Consider the following 18,359-nt stretch of genomic DNA (forward strand, 5'->3'; position numbering starts at 1 on the left):
ATAAATCAGAGATCTAACTACTTCCAATTTATTGCCATTAACAGATGTTCCTGGGCCTGTGAAGAACCTGAATGTTGTGGACACAGCTGATGGTGAGGTCAGTCTTGCCTGGGACGAGCCCGAGAGTGATGGTGGCAGCAAGATCATCGCCTATGTGGTGGAGAGACGTGATGTGAAGCGCAAGACCTGGACCCTAGCCACTGACCGTGTTGAAGGCCCAGAGTACTGCGTGACCGGGCTGCAGAAGGACTCTCTGTACCTCTTCCGTGTCTGTGCTCGCAACAGAGTGGGCAGCGGACCGAATGTGGAGACAGACAAACCTGTCCAAGCCAAGAACAAGTTTGGTAAGCCCTGCGTGTAATTTAGCTTCTTTTCCTTCACAAAATGGACCTTGATTTTGATTAATGATTACCTTAAAAATTTGTTTTGAAATTTGTAATAATTCATAATGTATGCAAGAGCAGCATAAATGTAGAACAAGGGAGGGGTAATTGATTCATCCATGCCTTGTATTTCAGATGTTCCTGATGCACCACAGAATGTACTGGTTGGAAACGTGAATAAGTTTGGTGCCACTGTCACCTGGGAACCTCCACTGTATGATGGTGGATCTGAAATTACTGCTTACATCATTGAGCTTCGAGACAGGACCTCTATAAAGTGGGAGGCAGCTCTAGTTACCAAACCTGAGGACCGCAAAGCCATCATCAATGAAGTATTGGAGAACAAGGAGTACATTTTCCGTGTCAGAGCTGAAAACAAGGCTGGAATTGGCAAGCCAAGCATGGCCACCGATCCAGTGAAGATCATGGACCCCATTGGTTAGTCATGTAAAAATTACACTGTAAAATATTATGATGTTGAATATTCACTTAAGTTTACAGAAATTATAACACTTCCTTTTGTGGTCTATTTTCAGAGAGGCCAAGCCCACCACTGAATTTCAACTACTCTGACCAGACCAGGGACTCAGTTCAGCTGACATGGGACACACCCTTGAGCAATGGGGGTAGTATGATCACAGGTTATATAATTGAAAAGTGTGAGGATGGAACGGACAAGTGGCTTCGGTGCAACGCCAGGCTCTGCCAGGACCTTTGCTACACGGTATCTTCTATTACTTTTTCAGCATACGCTAAAATTGTAAATTGTGGTATCATTTTGATTCATTATTTGTAATCATATATGAGGTTGCTCAAAAAAACCTTCATTTTCTCAGGTGTATGGCCTGAAACATGGTCAGAAGTACCATTACAAGGTGTTTGCTGAGAATGCAGCAGGAGTTTCAGATCCAGCTGACAAGATTGGACCTCTCATGGCAGATGATCCACACTGTATGTAACCTTCAGCTTTTTGTTGTGAAACAAAGGAAATAACATTTATTCAATTCCTGTTAGACTGGAGTTTAAATCTTGGGTTATTATTAGTCAAATAAGTGTTCAGTACATTTTAAATTGATGTTGATTATAATGGGATGCATTCTTATTTTGTAGTTGCTCCTACTATGGATCTCAGTGCATTCAGGGATGGCCTAGAGGTCATTGTCCCTCATCCCCTCTCAATTCGCATCCCCATTACTGGATACCCCCTACCCACTGCCAAGTGGAGTATGGGAGACAAGGTGTTGGAAAGTGGAGACCGTGTGTCCATGGCAACAAAGGCACACTTCACAGAGCTGGTTATCGCTCCCAGTGTGCGCCCAGACAAAGGGGTTTACACAGTCCAGCTGGAGAACGATGTCACCTCAATCTCCGGAGAGATTAATGTGAATGTCATTGGTGAGTGATATCATTTCCCATTATTTTAATGACAATTTGCCTGCTACTCCCAAAAAGGCTTGATCTGACTGTCATTTATTTTGCCTCTCCTATATTTGTTTAGCATGTCCAAGTGCACCTAGAGACTTCAAGGTTGCAGAGGTCACAAGAAAGCATGTTCATCTTATGTGGGAGGCGCCAGAACATGATGGTGGAAGCCCACTGACTGGCTACCAGATTGAAAAGCGTGAAGTGTCCCGCAAGACCTGGGTCAAGGTATGAATAATTATTTTAAAGCATTCTGAAACTATTTTTATGTAACATCACTTGCCTATCAATTTTCATATTGCAAGATGCTTGCTGAATGAGTCATTAAATATTGTCCTTTAGGTTATTACTGGTGTACAAGATCAGGAGTACACTGTCACAGATGTCATTGAGGGCAAAGAGTACCTGTTCAGAGTGATCGCATGCAACAAGTGTGGGCCAGGAGAGCCCGCCTACATTGATGAACCAGTCAATGTGTCCTCCCCAGCCAGTAAGTTGCCCTGAAGCAGTTAAAGTCATGACTACAATGTTGACTTTATATAATGGAAGGGACACTGTATAATCTTCCTTGAGATTAAATCTGAATGTTCTTGAACAGCTGTACCAGACCCACCTGAGAATCTGAAATGGAGGGACAAGTCTGCCAATGGAATCTTCTTATCTTGGGAGCCACCAAAGTATGATGGTGGCACGCCATTAAAGGGTTACCTCGTTGACAAGTGCCAGCGTGGCAGTGACAAATGGGAGCCCTGTGGAGAGCCTGTGCAAGATCTCAAGTGAGTAGAAGTATCCTGTCAGTTCTTGTTAATATCAATTATTAATGGCAATATAGCTGAGTGAAAGGCTGGATCATTAACATAGTTATCATTTACATCTTAGATTCCAGGTAACAGGTCTCACTGAGGGCCAGTGGTATGCCTACCGTGTGAGAGCCATGAACAGGCTGGGCGCAAGCAGACCTTGCAAGGCGACAGACGAGATCCTGGCTGTGGATCCAAAAGGTACATACTTCCCAAAAGTAATTTTCTTAGTTATACTATTTTGGTGTATCTGATGAGGAAGCAGCAAGCCAACTCTATTTCAATTTGATTCTACAGAGGCTCCAGAAATTCTACTGGATGTGAAACTGCTCGCTGGCTTAACTGCCAAGGCAGGGACCAAGATCGAATTGCCCGCCAGTGTAATGGGAAAACCAGAGCCCAAAATAACGTGGACCAAGGCTGACCTTGTCCTCAAAGCAGATGACAGAGTCTCCATTGAGGCCAAGCCTGGTCACTCCACAGTGTTTATTGCCAACACCAGGAGGGATGACTCCGCTACCTACATCATTGAGGCTGTTAACAGCAGCGGCCGAGCCACAGCAACAGTGGATGTTAACATTCTTGGTATGGTATTTTGCCGTTTCGTCCTATAGACCTAGCCATTATAACTGATATTTGTTTTTCAGAAATGGGTACAGTGTCTTCTTCTGAATCATCCCAACAGATAAGCCTGGCCCACCAGCTGCTTTTGATATCTCTGATATCACCAATGAATCCTGTTTCCTGGCCTGGAATCCTCCAAGAGATGATGGTGGTTCAAAAGTAACCAATTACATTGTGGAGAGGAGGGCCACCAAGAGTGAAGTCTGGCACAAACTCTCATCTACTGTGAAGCAGACCACCTACAAGGCCTGCAACCTGGAAGCTCTGAAAGAATACATCTTTAGGGTGTTTGCTGAGAACCAGTATGGCATCGGTCCTGCTGCAGAACATGTGCCAATTGTCGCCAAATACTCATTTGGTAATTTATTGTATATATCTTTAGATTTAAAATAAATTCTTACATATTTGAAAAGCAATTTATTTCCTTATTCATTGCAATGGTAGTTAAAGGTGCCTCTGTATTTTAGATCCTCCCGGTGCTCCAACAAGACTGCAGCCCTCAGATGTCGCCAAGGATTCACTGACTCTGACTTGGTACGAGCCAGAAGAGGATGGTGGTAGCCCTATTACTGGGTACTGGATTGAGAGGTTAGACCCAGAAACTGATAAATGGATCAGGTGCAACAAGCTGCCTATCACAGACATCACATTCAGGTAAGAATTTATAACTACTGTGATGCATTGCAGAATTGCAGAATGTTTTAGATCATAGTAAGATTTGTAACATTAAATACTACAATGTGTGTGCATACATACTATAATCCTCTTTTGCAGAGTTAAAGGACTTCCAACAAAGAAGAAGTTCAAATTCCGTGTCTTGGCTGAGAATCTTGCTGGACCTGGAAAACCAAGCAAGGAGACAGACCAGATTTTGATAAAGGATCCAATTGGTAAGAGACAAATGTTGTTGAAGCCTTTAGCCTTGAAGTCTTTACTGTTAATGCCCACTGCTTACCTGTATGAAAAATGCAGCTATATTTTGAAATATGAGAAAAATAACTTTGGAAAAAAACTAATGGAACATACACGTGTTATTACAGATCCTCCTTGGCCTCCTGGCAAACCTCTTGTCAAAGATGTGGCTAAGACCTCTGCTTTCTTGCAATGGACTAAGCCTGAGCACGATGGTGGGGCAAAGATTGAGTCGTACATCATTGAGCTGCTCAAGAGTGGAACAGATGAATGGGTGCGTGTGGCCGAGGGTGTGCCCATGCTGGAGCACTTCCTGAAGGGACTCATGGAGAAGCAAGAGTACTCTTTCCGGGTCAGAGCAGTCAACGCTGCTGGAGAGAGCGAACCCAGCGACCCCAGCGACCCTGTGCTCTGCAAAGAGAGACTCAGTAAGCCCTTCGCCACAGACCACATGATTGCAGTGTTTCCTACACCTCGTAAAGATTGAACGCCGTTCATTGTTTGACTAACATTGAACGTATTATTTATTTGACAGATCCTCCTTCACCACCACGCTGGCTCACCGTTGTTAGCATTAGCAAGAACAATGCTGAGCTGAAGTGGGCAGCCCCTGAGAGAGACGGTGGCTCCCCTGTCACACACTACATTGTGGAGAAGAGAGATGTGAGGCGCAAGGGCTGGCAAGCAGTGGACACCACTGTGAAGGAGCTGAAATATGTTGTCACCCCACTGAATGAGGGCTCTCTGTACGTGTTCCGTGTGGCTGCTGAGAACGCTGTTGGACAGAGTGATTTCTGCGAGTTGGCGGACTCTGTCCTGGCCAAAGACACTTTCAGTAAGAATGTTTTCTCATTTGACTAATCATTTTGATTGGCACATCACCATTTACAAATGCTTTGTCACACACTGTAATTACACAAAACAAAATATGACAAAATATTTTGGACAAATACTACAAATATGCAAAAGTATATAAGACAGGCATAAACTCAACATACAGTATTAGAAGCAGGAAACTAGAAATTTTCCAAAGCTTTGTCTTTGAGTCATGCTTGAAATCTAGAGACCTACAGCTCTTGCTTTCACTGATGCTTGTGAGCTGTGTGTCATCTGCGTTACAGACAAGTACACCAATATTTTACTGATAGCTATTAGACAGGCATGACCTAAACTAGTAAAGTGTTCTTCAGCTAAGAATATTGTCAAATCTTTTCAAAAGAATCTATACTTATTTTGTTAAGGTTGACAGCAGCTCTCAATCAAGAAGTACATATTCAGAGATTTAAGTATGATCAATAAGCCAACAGAAATGTTCCGTGGATGTAACTTTAGACATGAGGTAAACCATCAGCAGTTTTGATGTTATGAGTTCATTTAGCTTCATATGAGAGTTAATTGAATTGTGACAGTAGATAGGGTGTGAATGAATGACTGGCTGAGCCAGTACTGAAATGAACTGTAGGACATATTTTTAAAATTTGTTCAAAATTTAAAAAAGTGAGATGACTGCACTACAGACAGAATCCTGCTGAGTTACTGTTGTAATCAAGTTTTGTTGACATGAGGGCAGAGGCCGTGAATGACCTTTAATCTGTCATCTCTCCAGCTACTCCTGGACCACCATATGCTGTGACTGTGGAGGAGGTGACAAAGACACACGTTGACCTGAAATGGGAAGCTCCTAAGAATGATGGGGGGAGACCTATCACAAGGTAGATTATTAACAGACATGGAAGCTCTTTTTCTGTTTGATATCACCTCTTCGCATTTGAAGAGAGCTTTGATAAGAGGTTGAGGAGATATTGAAGTACCTCTTGTCTGGCAGATATGTTATTGAGAAGAAAGAGAAGCTGGGAACCCGCTGGGTGAAGGCAGGAAAGACATCAGGACCTGACTGCAAGTACAGAGTGACAGATGTCATTGAAGGAACTGAGGTTCAGTTCCAGATTTTGGCTGAGAATGAAGCCGGTGTTGGACACCCAAGTGAACCCACAGATATCCTGACAATTGAAGATCCAACAAGTATGTTGCAAGTCCTCTTTTTTTATTTTGTCACTATGATTCAATAGATAGTTTTAGCCACTCATGTACAATGACTTATTTCCTAGGTCCTCCATCTCCTCCTCTGGAGCTACACGTTACAGGTGCCAATAGGGACCACATTGCCATTGCATGGAAACCACCAGAGAAGACTGGTGGCAGCCCCATCATCGGCTACCACATTGAACTCTGTGAAGCCGGCACTGAAAAGTGGATGAGAGTCAACTCCCGTCCTGTTAAAGAACTCAAATACAAAGCAGAAGAAGGCATCATTCCAGAGAAAGAGTACATCATGAGAGTTCGCGCAGTGAATGCCGTTGGTGTCAGTGAACCCTCAGAGATCTCCGAGAATGTCTTTGCAAAAGACTCTGACTGTAAGTTGTGCCCAGATTATACATACCATTGTGATGGTTTGTAAAAAAAAAAAAAACTCACTTTCTTTCTTTCTCTGTTCTGGAAGGCAACCCTACCCTTGAGGTACAGAGCCAGGACATAGTCGTAGTGGAGGGTGAGAAGATGCATGTTCCTCTCCCGTTCAGAGCTGTGCCACAACCGAAGGTGTCCTGGCACAAAGATGGAAAGGAGCTGAAGGCTGACAACAGAGTCAGCTTCAGGACAGAATACACTGCTACTCACTTGGAGATTACAAGCTCTTTGCATGCCGATGCCGGCATGTATTCCGTCACCCTGGAGAACAAGCTTGGAACTACAACCGGAACAATCAATGTTAAAGTTATCGGTAAGAAAAAAAGCGTAGCTCAAATACCTGCACAACTGCAGATGCTGTTGAGTGGTACGATGAGCCTAATAAAATTAGCAGTCCCAAAGATGAAGTGCCAAAAAGTGCCAAAAAATCTCCAGTGTGATCTTTTATGCTTTTCTGTGTCCAATCAATAGGGTTACCTGGACCATGCAAGGACATCTCTGCCAGTGACATCACTAAGAATGGCTGCAAGATCTCATGGGAACCTCCAGAGAGTGATGGAGGAAGCCCCATTCTGCACTATGTTCTGCAGCGTAGAGAGGCAGGCAGGAGAACTTACGTTGCTGTGATGTCAGGAGAGAACAAACTTACCTGGCCTGTCAAAGACCTTATCCCCAACGGAGAGTATTACTTCCGTGTCAAGGCCGTCAACAAGATCGGTGGTGGGGAGTTCATTGAACTCCGCAATCCTGTGATTGCAGAAGATCAGAAGCGTAAGTGTATTTGAGGGTATATTTTTGAATTCATTCATGAGTGTATAAATCCAAAGCACTGCACATAATTACTTACATGTATTTTTCTTCTCATATTTCAGACTGCCCAGATCCACCTGTTGATGTAGAAACACACAATCCTGGGGCCGAGTCTGTAACTCTGACATGGAAGCCCCCCATGTATGACGGTGGCAGCAAGATCATGGGCTACATTCTCGAGAAGATGGTGAAGGGTGGTGACAAGTTTGAGAGATGCAATGACTTCCTAGTGCCTGTTTTGTCATACACTGTAAAGGGCTTGACAGAGGGCAAGGAATACCAATTCCGCGTGCGTGCTGAGAATGCTGCAGGAGTCAGTGACCCCTCACGAAGCACACCAATGGTCAAGGCTGCTGATGCTGTTGGTATGTATTGAGATTTCATGTTGAAAGCGCTTTTGTAATATTTAATGAATGGTGTTTACATTTTCGGATATAACTTGTAGTCTGACGTATTTGCGGTTGTGTGAATTCAGAGCGACCCAAGGTATTCCTCAGCGGAAGCCTGCAATCTGGCTTGTCCGTCAAGAGAGGCACAGAGATTAGACTGGATGCCTACATCTCCGGGTCTCCATACCCAACCGTGACATGGCTCAAGAATGATGTGACCATTAGGCCAGAGCGAATGAAGAAGAGACCAGAAAAGCCCATTGTGAGGAAAAAGAAGGAGAAGGAAAAGGAAGACATCAAGGATAAGGATCAAGAGAAGGATAAGGAGAAGGAAGTTCCTCCAGAGCCTGAGGAGCCCTCCTACCCATCTCTCCAAGAACGGCTCACCATTGATAATCAAACAAAGGGAGAATCCACTGCAGTAGTGCAGGACTCGTACAGAAGTGATCATGGAGTTTTCACAATTAGGGTGGAGAATGATCATGGAATCGCCAGCGCGTCCTGTGAAGTCAATGTGCTTGGTAAGATGTAGCTCCCTCTCACACTCATTTTCAGAGTACAGTTTCTCACCGTGTGCAGGGTGTACACTCTGCAGTTAGATTACTGAATCTGCACTACATGCAGGCTTGAGTCTGTTGAGGGTTAGGGTGAATGGTCCTCAGGAGACAAACCTAAATTCCTGTGATGTACATATCAATATTACAAAGCACCATGCTGTATAACATGTTTACGTGCATTAAATTGAGAAGACTACTTATAGCACACAATAGCGATATTAACACTGTCATCACAGCTCCATCGGCTAGGAATGTGAATAACCTTATCCCAGGAGCTTGTAGAGTTGGCTAACAGCAAATGTTGGCAAACAGCAGAGATGTTACATGCAATACCAATAGAATCTGATTATTCCCCAAAATGAAATTACCTCAGAGCTGAAGAGCTGTCCCTGCTGAGGCTGATCATCACCTGCCCTTACTAAACTGTCACTTACTCTACCCTTAAACAACATAGTGCTTATAGCTAAGTCCCTAAGCCCACAGCTATGTAAGAGAAACATGAACACAAGCTGAAAAAAAACCATAAAGTTGAGAAAGACACTCAACCATTTTATAAACATCTCATCCGCAATCTCATCCACAACATAGATGATGCGCAATTAATGCCTGTTTATCTACCCATACTCTTAACCAAAACTTTCACATATTTAACCATGCACTTATTGTTTGTTATTCATAGATGTGCCTGGACCTCCAGTTAATTTTGTGTTTGACGAAGTCAGGAGTAACTCTGTCATCTGCAAATGGGAGCCACCTGTAGATGATGGCGGCAGTGAAATCTTGAACTACATCCTGGAGAAAAAAGACAATTCAAAGGAGGAAATTGGATGGGTTAATGTGACCTCTACACTCAGAGGGTGCAAATACCCTGTGACGAAGCTAATTGAAGGAAAGGAGTACATCTTCCGTGTCATAGCTGAGAACAAATTTGGTCCCGGAGTCCCATGTGTATCAAAGCCAGTTGTGGCTAAGAATCCTTTTGGTAAGATATTGGAGGAGGAATAAATTAAAAGTGTTTTTTTTTCTTAATGAAATGTAGTATTTCCAAAGCAGTATGTATACAATATAATACAAAATTATATTTTCTTTTGCAATTGTCTATTCAAGATCCACCTGAGGCACCCGACAAGCCAGAAATTGAGGACATCACTGCCAACAGCATGGTTATTACTTGGAATGAACCAAAAGACAACGGCAGCCCTATCTTGGGCTACTGGATAGAGAGACGAGAAATCAACAGCACACACTGGGCCAGAGTGAACCGAAGCCTAGTCAATGCACTAGAAGTTAAGGCTGAAGGTCTGATAGAAGGCTTGACCTACATCTTCAGAGTCTGTGCTGAGAACCTAGCCGGGCCTGGAAAGTTCAGCATCCCCTCTGATCCCAAGACTGCGCAAGAACCAATCTGTAAGTAAAGCAGATTTTAAAAATTTTAAATGTAAAATCAATTACAAATTCTTAGATATTCACAGCCACACAACAAATCCATACACTACTTGACCAATTCATTCTGGTGGTGACCACAGGACAATGTTTCAGTCAGAGGTGTGTCTTCATCAGAACTTTAATTTGCATATACTTTCTCTTTTTTATAGGTACTGTACTGTTTTGTGTCCAGCAGCTTAGTCAGCAGGACATGAGTATATTTTGTTTGTAATATTCAAAGCCATAACATTTCATTTTTGTCTTTTTTTATTTTCAAAGTGCCACCTGGTCCACCTATTCCGAGGATTGCTGATACTACTCAGATATCCATTGAGGTGGAATGGGAGCCACCTCGTTACAATGGTGGAGGAGATATAATGGGATACCATGTTGACAAAGCACTGGCAGGAACAAATGACTGGTCCCGGTTCACAGAGAGACCGTGTAAAGAACTCAAGATGACTGTGTTCGGAGTCAGGGAGGGCGGAAAGTATGTCGTCCGTGTGATAGCTGTCAATGCCGCGGGTGAAGGACCCCCAGGACTGACTGATCCAGTTATAGTCAGAGATCCTAAAGGTAACCTATCCTACATTCAACCCTGCATAGCATTAAATATGTCACTGAATAAAATAGAGACTGTTTTACCGGTTGTTTGTTTTCTTCCACAGTGCCTCCTGTTGTTGAGCTTGACATCTCTGTGAGGAACGGGGTCACTATTAGGGCTGGGGAGACATTGAGGTTGCCTGCCGTTGTGACTGGTAGACCTCCACCATATGTGGTGTGGACCAAAGATGATGGTAAACCTGAGAAGGACCGTGTTGTCATTGAAGAGGTTGGAAAGGAAAGCATTCTTTCTGTTCCAAATATCACAAGAAAGGATCATGGCAAATACCAGATCACTGCAAAGAACAGCAGTGGCGCTAAATCTGCTTGGACCAGAGTTGAAGTCATGGGTAAGTAAAATTGTAATTTTAGCCAGTATACACACACACACACACACACACACACACACACACACATAAATATATATACTCATTGCTTTTGTATGATGCAAATTATTTTTTTTACTCATCATCAGATGTTCCTGGGCCTGTGCTTGATTTGAAGCCCGTTGTTGTCACAAGGAAGTTGATGATGCTGAACTGGTCTGATCCTGAAGATGATGGTGGAAGTGATCTCACTGGTTTCATCATTGAACGAAAGGATGCAAAGATGCATACATGGAGGCAGCCTATAGAGACCCCTGCCTCTAAATGTGAAATTGTAGGTATCCTTGAAGGACAGGAATACACGTTCCGTGTCATAGCGAAGAACAAGTATGGATGTGGTCCTGCAGTTGAGCTGGGCCCTATTCTTGCTGTGGATCCAAAAGGTACCATCAGACTTCGATAAAGCACTGTTTATATGTGAGACTGAGTCCATAACAAATGTAATTCATTTAAATCTGCTTCTTTCTTAATTCAAGGTCCACCAACTGCCCCAGAGAGATTCCACTACACTGAGAGGACCAAGACAAATGTAACTCTTTCCTGGAAGCCACCCCGTAGTGATGGAGGCAGTCCCATTCGTGGTTACTTTGTTGAGAAGAAAAGACAAGACGCAGCAGCATTTGAGCTTGCCAACAAGGAGATCTGCCCAGATCTCACTATGACAGTGGAGAATCTTTCTGAACTTCATATGTATGAATTCCGTGTGAAGGCGGTAAATGAGATCGGAGAGAGTGATCCTTCAATCCCATTGAATGTTGTCATTCAAGATGATGAAGGTTTGTTCTTTTACTGGCTGTAAAGTACTTCATGGTGGGAGTTGAGGAATGCTGGAAGTACATTTGTTTATATAATTGCAATGCTGTCTCCATTCTAGTTGCCCCAACTGTGACAATGCTGAAGCACTTCACGGCAGACACCATCACCATCAAGAGGGGAGAGCCCATTGAAATCCCTGCTGAGGTTACAGGTCTCCCACTGCCTAAGATTGAATGGTCTAAGGATGAAGTTGTTATTGACAAGCCACCCAAATCAATTGTGATCAAGAAAGAAGAGCTGGAGAGAACAAAAGCCAAAACTAGCTTTGCAATTCCTGAAACTGTCAGACAAGACAAAGGCCTATATACAGTTACCGCCTCAAACCGGCTCGGATCAGCACATCACTCAGTCAGAGTGGAGGTGTTAGGTAATTGTTCTGAATTTTAGGCAATGTTCATTCTGTTCCTGAAGCTATTTTGGAGGGTGTTTTTACCTTTTCTCTTCACTCATACAGATCGTCCAACGCCACCACGAAACGTTGTGATTTCAAACATCAAAGCTGAATCTTGTTATCTGACTTGGGATGTCCCAGAAGATAATGGAGGTAGTGAGATCACAAATTACATTGTTGACAAGCGAGATGGAAGTGACGAGAAGTCTGAATGGACGGAAGTTAACAACAGTGTAATTGATCGGCGATTGGGGGTTAGTATAAGCATGATAAATGCTTATGTTGACTGCAAGAAATATATGCATTCAATAATACATTAGTAGTTGTATAAAATTTGGCATAATTGTGGATTTAATAATAATTGTCAATCTTTCCAAAAGGTATGGAACCTGGAAACTAAAAGCAAATACCAGTTCAGAGTCAGAGCTGAGAACAGGTATGGAGTCAGTGACAACTGCGAATCAGAAATCGTCTTCATCAAGGATCCTTTCGGCCTCCCCGGTCCACCAGAGAAGCCTGTGGTCAAGGAGTACAACAAAGACTCCATGCTGGTGACTTGGGAGCCTCCTCTTGACAATGGCGGATCCCTCATTACAGGTTACTGGCTTGAGAAGAAGGAGAAAGGATCTAACTACTGGGCTCGGGTGAACAGGACTGCTATCTCAAAACGTGGTTTGAAGGGCTGGGAATTCAGTGTCCCCCGTCTTTTTGAGGGTGTTGAATACCAATTCCGCGTCATGGCCAACAATGCAGCTGGCATTGGACCCCCAAGTGAACCATCCGATCCTGCACTTGCTATCGAGCCTCTCCGTAAGTGAAAACTTCATCTTACCACAGTTTTCTGATATTTAGATTTTGCAGTTGCTTTTTTGTAGCTGTTGGTTGATTAATGTAGCGCGTTGTCTGAACCTCATTTTAAAAAACTAAACATGATTTATAGCAACAGTCCTACATGGAATTATGGATGCAATATACTATGCAGCACAATCAGACACAATATATCATAAAAATAAGTTTAATACAGTTACAATATAGTAACTATATAGTAGAACTAGTCCGCAATGCCCGTTAGCCATACATACTATACTATACTATATATATATATATATAGTATAATAACCATTCAGTATTTTATAAATAAAGGCATGTGTATGTTTCATAATGAAGTTTTAAATTTGTCTCCTCAGTTCCTCCTGGTATGCCATCAACCCCTGAAATAAAAGACACCACCAAGCACAGTGTCACCCTCGGCTGGAATCCACCAGAGAAAGATGGTGGCAGCCCCATTAAAGGCTACATCATTGAAATTCAGGATGAGGGCACATCTGAATGGAAGAGAGTAAATGATGCAGACAATCTGCACCCTACCACGGAATTCACCGTCCCAAATCTCCAAGAGCTAAAAAAGTTCAGGTTCAGAGTAATTGCGGTCAACGACATCGGCGAATCTGAGCCAAGTCCTAGAACTGTTGATGTGCTTGTCAAGGACCTTCAAGGTAAGCCCTCTGAAGTGTATGCTTGTTAGGCAAAAAGCTGTGTCACAATACTTTGTTAATAATATTTTTTTCTACTGTACAGTGGAGCCAAGCATCTCTGTGGAGATTACTGCTCTGGAATTGCAATCGTGTAGAGCTGGATCCACACTTAAAATCCCTGCAGTCATACATGGACGTCCTACACCAAAGGTTACATGGGAGTTTTCAGGAGGGGCAAAGACTGAAAAGAAAGATCGTGTTCATGTCCTCCCAGTGGATTCACAGGTAAGTCTTCTTAAAATTGTCCTTGTCATTTGTTTTAATTGCATTTTAAAATTATATTTATAATTATATTTTGACCTTTTACATTGTATTCATTTATTCACTCAGGTTGAATCTACTGATACAACATCAACTGTCACCATCCCTGTGTGCAAAAGAAACCATGCTGGCAGATATACCATCACAGCCAAAAACAAAGCTGGACAGAAGCTGGTGAATTGCATAGTCAATGTACTTGGTGAGTAAAATGATATTTGAAAAAGAACTTGATGGTCTGATATGCTTATTGAATTCCCCACTTGATGCTGGGTGGCAATGATGTTATTGTCGATTGGTCACCGATAGCAATGCCTGCTGATGGACTAGCTGCATCATCAGAATCCATTGTTTTTGTTAGCTACAGAATGTGTCATAAGAAGGTCAAGTATACCACAACAGATGAAGGTTTAATCAGGCTGACCTGAAAAACATCTTGTTTGTTCATATAGCAGACGTATGGAAATCCACTCACCTGATGTGTATAGTTTCATTAATATCCTGAGCCCCTTGATTAGCTGCTGGCTTTAAAGTAATAGACTGTATAACTTTCAGCTATTTTGTGGTGTGTTTACAGATGTGCCAGGACCTCCAAAAGAGCTAAAAGTCACTGACGTTACAAGAAGCACATGCAGACTTATATGGAAGCTTCCTGACAATGATGGTGGCGAGAGAATCAAGAGTTACTTTATTGAGAAGAAGGCTGTTTCTGGAAAGGCATGGACAAAGGTTAACCCAGCTTGTGCCAGTCAAGCATTTGTTGTCCCTGATCTCCTTGAGGGACAGGAGTACCTATTCCGTGTCCGTGCAGAGAATCGCTTGGGCATGGGACCACCTGCTGAGACCACAGACCCCATAAAGGCTAGAGATCCAATCTGTAAGTTAAAAACATATCTGATTATTTACGCATTCACTATGTTTCATAAAATACGCCAAACACTAATGATGTCCTACTTCTCCATTTTCAGTCCCCCCTGATCCTCCCACACGGGTCAAGGTCAATCTTGTGACTAAGGATACAGTGACACTGTCATGGGTACCTCCCAAGAACAATGGCGGTGCTCCTGTCACGCACTACATTGTTGAGCGTTTGAGCTGGGACACCAGTGGAACGGAGAAGGAGACCTGGAAACAGTGCAATAAGCGTGATGTTGAGGAGACCACCTTCAAGGTTGAGGACCTTAAAGAGGGCGGCGAATATGAGTTCCGTGTCAAGGCTGTAAATGAGGCTGGAGCAAGCAGGCCATCTGCTACTGCTGGACCAATTGTTGTCAAAGACCAGACATGTGCGTAAAAAACAAAGATATTCCAGCAAATGAACCTGACTTGGATGCACTGAGTAAAAAAAACTGTATTCTAATAATTTTACTCTCATTTAGGTGCTCCTACAATTGAGCTCAAAGAATTCCTGGAAGGAGAGGAGGGAACTGACATCAACATTATTGCCAAGATCAAGGGCTGTCCATTCCCTACCCTAGCTTGGCAGAAGGCTTCAATTGACAAAGCTGATGTCAAGGCTGATGTTCAGTATGATCAACATGTCAACAAGCTTGTGTCTGATGATCGCTGCACACTCCTGATTCAACAGTGCAAGAGAGACGATACTGGCTTATACACAATCACAGCTGCGAACAGCCTTGGCAAGGCCTCCAAAGATATCAAACTTATTATTCTAGGTAAATAATTTTCAATCTTCATCCATATTGCTTCTATATGTTCTTCTCCGTAAAATTTACAGAAGCTTAATTATTTACATTGAACATTAACGCATTGTGTTTTTTTTTCTTCAGGACGTCCAGGGCCACCTGTTGGACCCATTAAGTTTGAAGAAATCTTTGCTGAGAGAATTACTCTGTCATGGCAACCTCCTAAAGATGATGGTGGTTCAAAGATCACAAATTACGTTATTGAGAAGCGTGAGGACAACAGAAAGTCGTGGGTTCATGTCTCTGATGCCCCCAAAGAGTGCCTGTATACGGTACAAAGACTGACAGAGGGCCATGACTATGAGTTCCGTGTAAGGGCTCAAAATAAATATGGAGTTGGACCCCCTCTCAACAGTGAACCTGAGAAAGCCAGGAATCTCTTCAGTGAGTACAATGCATGATAATGTTTCATCAGAGAACATTTGTATGCACTGTTATAAAGTGCAACCATTTTAATATTGACCATGTTTTCTCTTAAAAGCTGTCCCTGGACAATGTAACAAGCCGACTGTCACAGACGTGACCCTTGATTCCATGATAGTCAACTGGGACGAGCCAGAATATGATGGTGGATCTATGGTCACTGGATATTGGCTAGAGCGCAAAGAGACAACATCCAAGCGCTGGACTAGAGTGACCCGTGACCCCATCAGAATTATGCCACTTGGAGTGTCCCACACCGTGACTGGTCTCATTGAGGGATCTCAATACCAGTTCCGTGTGATAGCCATCAACGCCGCAGGATGTGGGCTTCCAAGCTTACCCTCAGATCCTGTTCTTGCCAGAGACCCCATTGGTTTGTATTCAGTTGTTGATCTGCAATAACACCAAAACTCGACTGTAAATTTGGCAAATGTATTATATATAATGTACCTCTTTATGTTTAGCACCCCCTGGACCTCCTACCCCCAAAGTAACTGACTGGACTAAGTCAACTGTTGATCTCGAATGGATTCCACCACTGAATGATGGTGGATCAAAGATCCTTGGATATTTTGTTGAATACAAAGAAGAGGGCAAAGAAGAATGGGAAAAAGTAAGTCAGATTTCTAAGCTGCAGTGTAATTGTAACAAAGTAATGTGTATAAACCTCTAATGAAAATATTTTCTTTCAGGCTAAAGATAAGGAAATACGAGGCACCAAATTTGTGGTTGCGGGACTGAAAGAGCTTGGACTTTACAGGTTTAGAGTGAGAGCAGTAAATGCTGCAGGTGTAGGTGAACCTGGAGATGTCTCTGAAGTGATTGAAGTCAAAGACAGGACAAGTAAGTTACAGGGATAAGATATTAAATAATATTCCATCATTTTGTTGGATTTTATTCTAATATGCATTAATTTTACAGTTGCCCCCGAGGTGGACCTGGACGCCAGTGTGAAGGAGAAGATTGTTGTTCATGCTGGAGGTGTGATCCGCATCCTGGCCTATGTGTCAGGCAAGCCCGCACCTCAGGTCACATGGAACAGAGACGATGGCCCTGTTCCTGCGGAAGCTGTGGTCGAGACCACTGCCATCAGCTCTGCTCTAGTGATCAAGAAATGTGTGCGCAAACACCAAGGCATTTACACCCTCTCTGTTAAGAACGAAGGAGGTGAAAGAAAGAAGGCCGTCATTGTTGAAGTGTTAGGTGAGCATTTTATTTTGATGACAAGTAAACTTAGACATCTGGAAGGAACCGTTGATTGAGTTCTATAACATGGTTTTCATTCCCTTCACAGATGTTCCTGGTCCAGTCGGGACACCTTTTGCAGGTGAAAACCTGACTAATGACTCATGCAAGTTGACCTGGTACTCTCCAGAAGATGACGGTGGATCAGCCATCACTAACTACATCATTGAGAAACGCGAATCTGATCGCAGGGGCTGGACTGCAGTCTCTTACACAGTCACCAGACACAATGCTGTTGTGCAGGGTCTGATTGACGGAAAGTCCTATTTCTTCAGAATTGCTGCTGAAAATATCATTGGAATGGGTCCATTCATTGAAACCACTGCTCAAGTGACTATCAAGGATCCCATCTGTAAGTTATTATCTGTTAGTTGTTTCAACATTTGAAAATCACACTGCTGTGTGTGAAATGATTGTGTCTACACAAGCAAAGTTATATCAGCATCTGTAGTAATATAATTGTTAATAAAAGGGCTGATCTTATCTAACACTGATTTTTGTTCCAATGAATCTTACTTAGCTGTCCCTGAGCGGCCAGAGGATCTTGAAGTCACATCCGTCACAAAGGATTCAATCAGCGTGACTTGGAGACCGCCCAAGTATGATGGAGGCTCTGAAGTTACTGCCTATGTACTGGAGGCACGTCAGATGGGGAAAGACACTTTTACCCCGGTCTCAAAAGAGAAGCTGATGGAGAGAAAATACACTCATACTGGTCTTAAAGAGGGTCTTTCTTATGAATTCCGTGTTAGCGCTGTGAATGCAGTTGGTCAAGGCAAGCCTTCCTTCTCCACTAAACCAGTCGCTTGCAAGGATGAGCTCGGTAAGTGAAGCTTTATCACATGTTTGAATTCTTATGTAATTTCTGTTGAATGTTGATAACATGAAATATTTTATGTATCTTGTGTAATCAGAACCCCCAAAAGTTGATCTGGAATTCCGTGACAAGCTTATTGTGCGCGTTGGTGAGACCTGCAATCTCCAAGGACGCTTCACTGGAAAGCCGGCACCAACCATTTCATGGACTAAGAATGATGAAGAGCTGAAAGCAGATGACCGCATCTCATTCAAAAATACCCATAAAACATTGTGCTTGAGCATTGATAAGGCTAAGCGTGAGGACAGTGGCTTATATCGTGTGCTTGTGGAGAACAGCGTTGGCTCACGTAAAGGCATGTGCAACGTGGTCGTTGTTGGTAAGTTTTCAA

General features: G+C 43.0%; 1 protein-coding gene across 1 annotated transcript in view; it reads left to right on the forward strand.

Annotated features, from left to right (window-relative positions):
• The window catches only part of ttn.2 (titin, tandem duplicate 2), a 171,503-nt gene that overhangs the window by 93,025 nt on the left and 60,119 nt on the right, over positions 1-18,359 (forward strand). The window contains 45 exon segments of the mRNA XM_036544926.1: positions 45-344; positions 519-821; positions 920-1,107; positions 1,220-1,334; positions 1,494-1,778; positions 1,882-2,033; positions 2,148-2,295; positions 2,404-2,581; positions 2,685-2,806; positions 2,903-3,190; positions 3,291-3,587; positions 3,697-3,883; positions 4,004-4,119; positions 4,270-4,569; positions 4,677-4,976; positions 5,748-5,853; positions 5,967-6,163; positions 6,250-6,555; positions 6,642-6,920; positions 7,079-7,378; positions 7,480-7,782; positions 7,893-8,327; positions 9,043-9,345; positions 9,471-9,770; positions 10,068-10,364; positions 10,457-10,741; positions 10,867-11,160; positions 11,254-11,553; positions 11,652-11,960; positions 12,048-12,238; positions 12,365-12,794; positions 13,172-13,480; positions 13,563-13,744; positions 13,850-13,979; positions 14,355-14,654; positions 14,746-15,063; positions 15,157-15,453; positions 15,568-15,867; positions 15,965-16,279; positions 16,371-16,519; positions 16,599-16,749; positions 16,828-17,109; positions 17,201-17,503; positions 17,672-17,974; positions 18,066-18,347. Of these exon segments, the coding sequence (XP_036400819.1) occupies positions 45-344; positions 519-821; positions 920-1,107; positions 1,220-1,334; positions 1,494-1,778; positions 1,882-2,033; positions 2,148-2,295; positions 2,404-2,581; positions 2,685-2,806; positions 2,903-3,190; positions 3,291-3,587; positions 3,697-3,883; positions 4,004-4,119; positions 4,270-4,569; positions 4,677-4,976; positions 5,748-5,853; positions 5,967-6,163; positions 6,250-6,555; positions 6,642-6,920; positions 7,079-7,378; positions 7,480-7,782; positions 7,893-8,327; positions 9,043-9,345; positions 9,471-9,770; positions 10,068-10,364; positions 10,457-10,741; positions 10,867-11,160; positions 11,254-11,553; positions 11,652-11,960; positions 12,048-12,238; positions 12,365-12,794; positions 13,172-13,480; positions 13,563-13,744; positions 13,850-13,979; positions 14,355-14,654; positions 14,746-15,063; positions 15,157-15,453; positions 15,568-15,867; positions 15,965-16,279; positions 16,371-16,519; positions 16,599-16,749; positions 16,828-17,109; positions 17,201-17,503; positions 17,672-17,974; positions 18,066-18,347 (11,535 nt within the window).

The sequence above is a fragment of the Megalops cyprinoides genome, chromosome 14 (assembly GCF_013368585.1).
Source record: "Megalops cyprinoides isolate fMegCyp1 chromosome 14, fMegCyp1.pri, whole genome shotgun sequence".
Taxonomy (NCBI): domain Eukaryota; kingdom Metazoa; phylum Chordata; class Actinopteri; order Elopiformes; family Megalopidae; genus Megalops; species Megalops cyprinoides.